At 35.4% G+C, this 7,411-nt stretch overlaps 1 protein-coding gene across 1 annotated transcript; it reads left to right on the top strand.

The window, feature by feature from the left end:
- The first annotated feature begins 244 nt into the window (after positions 1-244).
- On the top strand, positions 245-6,654 carry LOC103707672 (type I inositol polyphosphate 5-phosphatase 10-like). The gene is made up of 11 exons (XM_039121863.1): positions 245-330; positions 506-581; positions 1,863-1,928; positions 2,057-2,144; positions 2,231-2,335; positions 2,674-3,205; positions 3,638-3,831; positions 3,927-4,035; positions 4,371-4,519; positions 5,666-5,884; positions 6,496-6,654. Exons 1-11 carry the CDS (start codon positions 301-303, stop codon positions 6,500-6,502), a joined length of 1,575 nt encoding a protein of 524 aa, XP_038977791.1. The 5' UTR covers positions 245-300; the 3' UTR covers positions 6,503-6,654.
- Positions 6,655-7,411: the final 757 nt, after the last annotated feature.

Below are 7,411 nucleotides of genomic sequence, written 5' to 3'. Positions count from 1 at the left end.
ATAAACTTTGGCTAAAAACCAACACAGGTCTTCTTAATTTTGGTCCCTGGGTTCTATTGGTGTATTAGATTGCATAATTTCTTGTTTGATGCCGTTGGAATTTGATTTGAAGACGGACGAAAGATTAAAGGTTGACTTCAGTCGTTTGTTAGAGCTTTGTCATTGTTGTTGTGATGTTATTGTTATGTTTCATGGCGTTTACTCTGTCTATTTCCCTGAAATGATATATGTATTTTGGTGGGTTAGCCATTGCAGCACTAGCCAAAGATTTGGTTGAGAGAAGCTGCTTGGATTCTAAACATGAGATTTAGGACTGGAAGGAGAAGGAAGGTATTTGGCTTATTGCCTCTACTTCATGAACTTTTCTCTACTTCCTTGTGGACGCTCTTGCTTTCTTTCCTTCCCTTTTACTCAAGGAACCTGAGCGTCAGGGACCGATTCTGGCGTGTATAATGAACTATTTCTTCTAAAGAACTAAAATTTTATACTGTGGCTTTGATTGCAGCCCTTTATTCCAAAAGTCTTCGGGGGGAAGGAGAAGAAAATATCCAAGGGAAATGAAATGTCGCTCAATTATTTTGGTTGGTTCCTAAGACATCCATTTGGTTTTTCTTTTTAACTTCTGAAGTTCTTAAGATGACTCCCTCTGTCTCTCTCTCTTCTTTACAAGAAAAGCCTTCTCATTTTTGCTGTAAATTTATTTAGCATATGAACTTTTATATAATTTAAATTTAAAATGATTGTAGAAATTTGTTTTCACATGTTTGATTGGCAGCAAAATGCAACTTTGTGAATTTGCATTCGGTTACAAAGTATTATGAGAACCATCTTTTTTTTTTTTTTTTTTGCTGAAAGAACCATCTTTTTTAGGAGAGGAAGAATTATGACCTTTGGCGATAAAGAATCCATGGCATTGCCAAAAGAGCACCAGTCTACCTGGCGGCACTGCTCCCCTTAATGCCTCCAATTGGGAAAAGTTCCAAATTCGACTAAGAAAGGTGGAGCTCCCATCCTCATTCTCGAAAGAGAGAGAGAGAGAGAGAGAGAGAGAGAGAGAGAGAGAGAGAGAGATCGAATTGACTGACCTGTCAATCGCTTTCAGCACCTAAGGAAAAATAGACTTCAAGTTATCTTTCTTGATTCCTCTATTATAAATTTAATGAGGAAAAAATTGACAGGCAGTACCAATTTCTAGCAAGGAGAAATGGATATTGTTATGATACATAGAAACTCAGAGAGAGAGGAGAAGCAATGTCAATGTTACTACATTCAAAGAATTCACCTTTGCCTCTACTTGCTTTCTGTTTTTCGCTAGCAAATTTTATTTCTTTTGAAATGGTAGTACCTAACTGCAATAACAAGAAAAGCACATTAGTCTTGCTATCATTATCCATCTCGAATTGCAGCTGCATGTTTCTTAGATTTTTTACATAACGATGGGAAGCTATCTGTTTTTGCTAGTGGATACACGATTTACTAAATTAATCACCTTTAGATATTATGGTTTTACGCTGCTTGAGAATGTAATCCCATTTTCTTGTGGTCAATCTGTAAGCAAATTCACTAGGGTAAACTGTAAAGAAAGTGACTTCACCAAGAAAAAGGCTAGAAGCTCACAAAAGGAAGACTCTCAGAAAGGAATAAAAGAAAGATATTTTGAGCTGCTAACTTACAAATAGGGATGAGCATTTCTGGTCTGTTACTTGGTTTTTAAGCATAGTCTTTACTGCTTTAGTAATGTGCTTTTGAAGATGTGCTTGGTAAGCTAGGTGAAACTCTGTTACTCGGTATTTCTAGCTTCTTCTCGTACCTTTCTTTGCTCCTGATTCCTAACTTCAATTCATTATGTTCCAACAAAACAGCTGAATTGGAAGAGAGCACTTCTTTTTCAGCCACTTCCTCGCATGAATTCATGAACAATTTTTCAGGTATGTTCTCTAATGCTATGATTCTTAATTTTCTTGTTTTCCATAGTTAATCAGATTCAACAAGATTTCTTCTCTCATTCTATTGATTGTTTCCCTTTTTTCTTTTTCATTTTGAACTAACATTGAAGAAAAATATTCTACTTCAAAGCTGGGGAACATAAGTCTTAGTAACGTCTCTTCTGCAGTATCCAATGTTTTAGACACTCAAACCTTCAGGTATTCTGATGGGCTTAAGAAGTCTAGTATCCATCATTTTTTTTCCTGATTCTATGTGTTTTCTTTTAACATTCTTTTTTGTCTAGGTTATTTGTCACAACATGGAATGTTGGAGGAAAACCCCCGCATGATGAACTGAACCTAAATGAACTTCTTCCAGCCAATGATCAAGCAGATGTTTATGTTTTAGGGTATGATATCTATTTTAACATTATAGCATAAGCGAAATGAATGCTAAGATGATCATTTCTATAATATTTTATTTCATTGCAAGTCCCATAGTTTTGGCACTATTTCATGATGAATTAACTTGAATATCTTTTTCTTGTGATAATTTCTTACTTGGATACCATTTAATGTCTAGTTCTTTAAATCAGAAAGTAGATTATCTGATGGCTTTTAGATCAGTTTTTGAATAAGAAAATATTTTGGCTGTCCAGGAGTTATTATTCCAGGGAATTTCTTCTTTCTTTTAATACTTTGTTATACTCATGCCATCTGTTTCTTAAGTTCCTTTTATTCTTATCAGATTTCAGGAAATAGTCCCTCTGAATGCCGGAAATGTGCTTGTTATAGAAGACAGTGAACCAGCAGTGAAATGGCTCGCTTTGATAAACCAAGCCTTAAACAGGCCACAAGAGGCTGATGCAGCTAGCAAAGCAAAGACAATCAATAGCCTATTATTCCTTCAGAAACCTTCACTTAAAGCAGTCAGTAAAATATTCAGAACAGAGCATGGAAGATGGCTCAAGGCCTGCAACTGCACTGCAGAAGTGGCAAAGAAATATTATAGAGATTCATGTTTCAGATGCCCTTATGCCTGTCTAAGTGAAAAGAACTCTTCAGAGCATGAACAGGAGGAAAGAAGCAACTTCATGGCGATGGATACAAATGGTGCAACTTCTTTAACAACTAACCAGCTGAGGTATTGCCTCATAGCTAGCAAACAGATGGTGGGAGTTTTTGTAACTGTTTGGGTTAGGAGAGAACTTGTCCAACATATAGGTCATCTTAGAGTCTGCTGTGTAGGGCGCGGAATCATGGGCTATCTTGGTAATAAGGTAAGGATTAATTTAATCGACATTCTTGTTATTTATATTTATCATAAAGTTTTCGTTATCTCTTAGGAATCTTAAGGCTCTGTCAAGAATTCATGACAAATAGAATAACCAAATCACCCAACAAAATCTATATATAAGGGTTACTCATGTTTACTTTTCTACAGTGAATGAGACTCTTCAGTACATATTCATTTTATTTAAATTTAGGATCATTATGCATCTGAGTACCAAAATAACATTGAGTTGTCAAGTTCAATTTATTTATGTGTTCAATTTATTTATGCACATATATACTTCCTGCAATAATTAATGCAACGTTTGGCTGTTCAAACACATCTTAACAATAATGTTATGATACAAACATCTTCTTGTTGGTCTTGTGAAGCTTTCTCTTAGTGGTAGTATACCCTGATGGTGGAACTTTTGTTGCAGGGTTGCGTCTCAGTGAGCATGACTTTGCATCAGACAAGCTTTTGTTTTGTCTGCTGTCATTTGGCTTCAGGGGAGAAAGAAGGAGATGAACTTAGAAGAAACTCTGATGTTATAGAGATACTAAAGAATACACAGTTCCCAAATATTTGCAAGACACCTGGTCGAAGAAGTCCTGAAAAAATTCTTGAACATGAGTAAGCATGTCTCTTTGTACTTCTAGTCAGCTTCAATTGAAGATTTAGTTGTTGTACATTAACCTCTAGAATTATTTTTTTCCAATATGAATCAGTCGGGTCATATGGTTAGGCGACTTGAATTACCGAATTGCTCTGAGCTACTCTGAGACTAGGAGGCTTCTCAAGGGGGAAAATTGGGATGCCCTATTTGAGAAGGATCAGGTAATGGTGAATCGATCAAGTAGCTAATCATATGCATTTTAAAGCCAGGCATGGTAAGAAGCAGTAATCTCAATGAAGTTCTATCCTTCATGTGGTTCATATTGCCATTTAGATTATTTGAAGCATTATGAATCTCATGTCCTGTCCTCATTTTTAGCATAAATCTAATAGCAATGGTGTATAACTGGTTTTTTCATTTGAGAAAAAATTATGTCTTCTTTATATTAGAAAGTCATATGCTTCTATAGAGATCCATATATTGTGATTTGTTTATTCATATGCATGAACCATGTAGAAGGTAAAGTTCCTAACAACTGTTGTGTTTTTGTGGATAGCTTAAGATCGAACTAGAAGCTGGGCGAGTGTTCAAGGGATGGCATGAAGGGAAAATCTGCTTTCCTCCAACTTACAAGTACTCCATGAACTCAGATGTTTACACTGAAGAGTGTGTGACATCAAAAGAGAAACGAAGAAATCCTGCATGGTATGCTAGATACCCATCTGTTAAGCTTGCCTAGATATGCACTCTATTTAATTATTCAAAACTTTGGAGAGTTCTTCCTCCCAAAGCTGTGCAACTTTAGAAAATGATTGGATTTGATGTGTGGACTGTACAGGCTCATATAGGCACGATCTTGAAGAGTTTCTTGTTTTGTTAATAGATGATACTATTGATAAGTGAGTAGTTCGACAAGAAACTTAGAAACAAGCCTTTCCTATGTAATTTTCAGTTTAGTAGATCAAGGCATGGTCCACTTAAGTATAAAACATATTACAACTAGATCTCCATTTGATATCAAAGCTAAATATTATTTGTTTATTTCCTGATTTGTGCTTTAGGCAAATTTGTGCAAAAGAGGGGTCCTGGCAGTCCTGCCATGGACATATATACCTAGTCAATTGGAAGCCATCATAACCTGCTTCATTACTTACAAAATTTATGCTTATGTGACCAAGAAGCAACCTTCTAAGGATTTTGAAAGATTTTACCTAAAGAGAAAGGAAAAGGCTCAACATATGGAACTACATCCATCTCTGAGGCACATGTTATAAGACGTAAATCCAGAGTGCAACCAAATGTTAATAAATTGACAATTCTGATTCCTAAGTATGATAGGATATTGTCCTCCCAAGTTAGAATATGGTACATGGAAACCTCTGAAATGTTGCCAAAGTAAGTTTTACCATTGGCATTGACATTTTAACCAGGTATGAGTGAAAAACCCTAGATTGGCACAAGTCATGACTTGCCTTCTACCTCATTTGACATATTAAATAAAAAATAGATAAATATATGATCACCGTAATGAAAAAAGAGAAATATATGTGCCCTGTCATGTACAACCCTCTAAACAGGCTATAACAAATCTTTTTACTAGTAAATACAGGACAATAGCATTTCCTTTAATTTATTTTTTATTTTTATTGCATAATTATTATTAAGTGCTAATGATGGTTATATCAACTTTAACACAAAATATGTTGTGCAAGTAAGCTGTATATGGTACATGAAATTCCACCTATGATATTTTGAGAGGTTAGGAACCCTTTCAAGATATCTTGTATCTTTAGATCACTTATATCTAGTATGCTGTAACTAGTGCTCTTGATGAGCTTTATGATTAATCAGGTGCGATCGCATACTATGGCATGGGGATGGTATTGTGCAGTTATCCTATGTTCGAGGTGAGTCAAAATTTTCTGATCACCGGCCAGTTTGTGCAGTTTTCACTGTTGAAGTTGGGGTGCTTGCTGATAAATTGAAAAGGCGACTATCAGCGCCTAACACAAAAGTTGGTGTAGAAGAGCTCTTACCTCCAAGTTCTAGTTACTTTTACTCAATGACTATGTGAGTGCATACAAGCCTTGACCATATTTGTTCTCTTGACACATTTATAAATAGAAAATGTTTGCAGTAATAATATGTACAAATACACAAACATACATAGATTCTATATTGCTTTAATATTGAGATCAAGGTTTGCCGTACTAGTTAGTACCGTACCACAGCTGGTACCGAACTGGTACACAATCTCATATTATATTGACATTCGGTATGCCTCGTCGTCTCATACCATACTGCATACCGACAGTATAGTAAGATGGTACCAGTACGGGATCCGGTATAGAGACGATAAACCTTAATTGAGATCATATAGAACACATACACCATCAAGAACTGATCTTATACACGTAAGAGAGAGAGAGAGAGAGAGAGAGAGAGAGAGAGAGAGAGAGAGAGAGCATAATATGGTCCATACTAACTTCTGTGATACAGAATAAATTATTATCCTATTTGTAATTATCCACCTATTCACTAGCTATGGTACGCTTATGGCTTTTAGAGTAGTGAAGACCATGATGTTTTTATTCTCCTATTTTTCAGTACTGAAGTGTTGCTCTTTATATTGAGGAAAAGTATGTAGAGAGATGCTGACTTAGCTTCTAATCATGATTCAGGCAATGACATGTTAGAAGAAGCACTCAGATTTGTTCAAATTATATGTGTGATATCATAAGACTCTCGAGGACCCTGTCAGAGCTTCAATGCTGACCGTGCATTTTATCTGTGTATAACTCCAAATCATCAGTAATATTAGTAAGTGTGTTTACCGGGAACCAAACACTTGTTTTCATTAATATGCTTTCTTTGTTCTTTCTTTTGCATGATTGCTTTTCTTAGCAATTATTCCACATTAAAGAGACCCAAAAGGCTAAGCTGTAATGGGGATATAAGACTTTTTTCGTTCTTTAATGATCTTGTGACTCAACTCTAAGTTTTTTTTTAATTGCTTTTTATTATTTTCCCCTTTTGATGAATGTGTAATAAGTTATTGCATTATGGAGTGAGTATATTTTAGCGTTCCTGTAATAAGCCAGTTGTTAATAGAATGATAAGAAAATTTGAAAGCTTTTTTACATGATTGTGAAAGCTGTGTTTATATATTTGATCATGGCCAAAGTTAGAAGACCCAGATTGACCAAAAAGCAGGTGATGTTATCTCTAAATTGGAACTAAAAGAACCTGTCAAGCCATATGGAGTAAACAACTACCCACTTGACTTGCATAAAATTATGTCATTTTTTTTTACCTAAACTATATCATATTTACTATTGAGAATCTGATGTAAATATTCTCTTTTAAAATTGTTGCCATTTATGCTACAATAAACATGTCACATCTGGTGGAATTTGTACATCTTCAGTATCATTGCTTCCACCTTTGCAAGCCGCAAAGATAAATCTTTTGATTGTAGAAGCATGCTAGCTATAAATCGGAATTATGTTTCGAAACTCTGTCTGAATGTGCACCCTTCTCATTCCCTGAATCAAATGAGAGGTGGTTGTGTATGAATGAACTCCTTGTGTTCTTTCT

Source organism: Phoenix dactylifera, unplaced genomic scaffold, assembly GCF_009389715.1.
Source record: "Phoenix dactylifera cultivar Barhee BC4 unplaced genomic scaffold, palm_55x_up_171113_PBpolish2nd_filt_p 001247F, whole genome shotgun sequence".
NCBI classification, from domain to species: Eukaryota; Viridiplantae; Streptophyta; class Magnoliopsida; order Arecales; family Arecaceae; genus Phoenix; species Phoenix dactylifera.
This window is presented reverse-complemented; position numbering and strand designations above follow the sequence as displayed.

What these genes read in the sequence shown, in the direction of transcription:
- LOC103707672 (XM_039121863.1), top strand. Translation starts at nt 301, where the DNA reads ATGAGATTTAGGACTGGAAGGAGAAGGAAG. An exon ending in ATTCATGAACAATTTTTCAG is followed by an intron (nt 1,929 to 2,056) that starts GTATGTTCTCTA and finishes CTAACATTGAAG; the next exon opens with AAAAATATTCTACTTCAAAG. An exon ending in GCAGATGTTTATGTTTTAGG is followed by an intron (nt 2,336 to 2,673) that starts GTATGATATCTA and finishes TATTCTTATCAG; the next exon opens with ATTTCAGGAAATAGTCCCTC.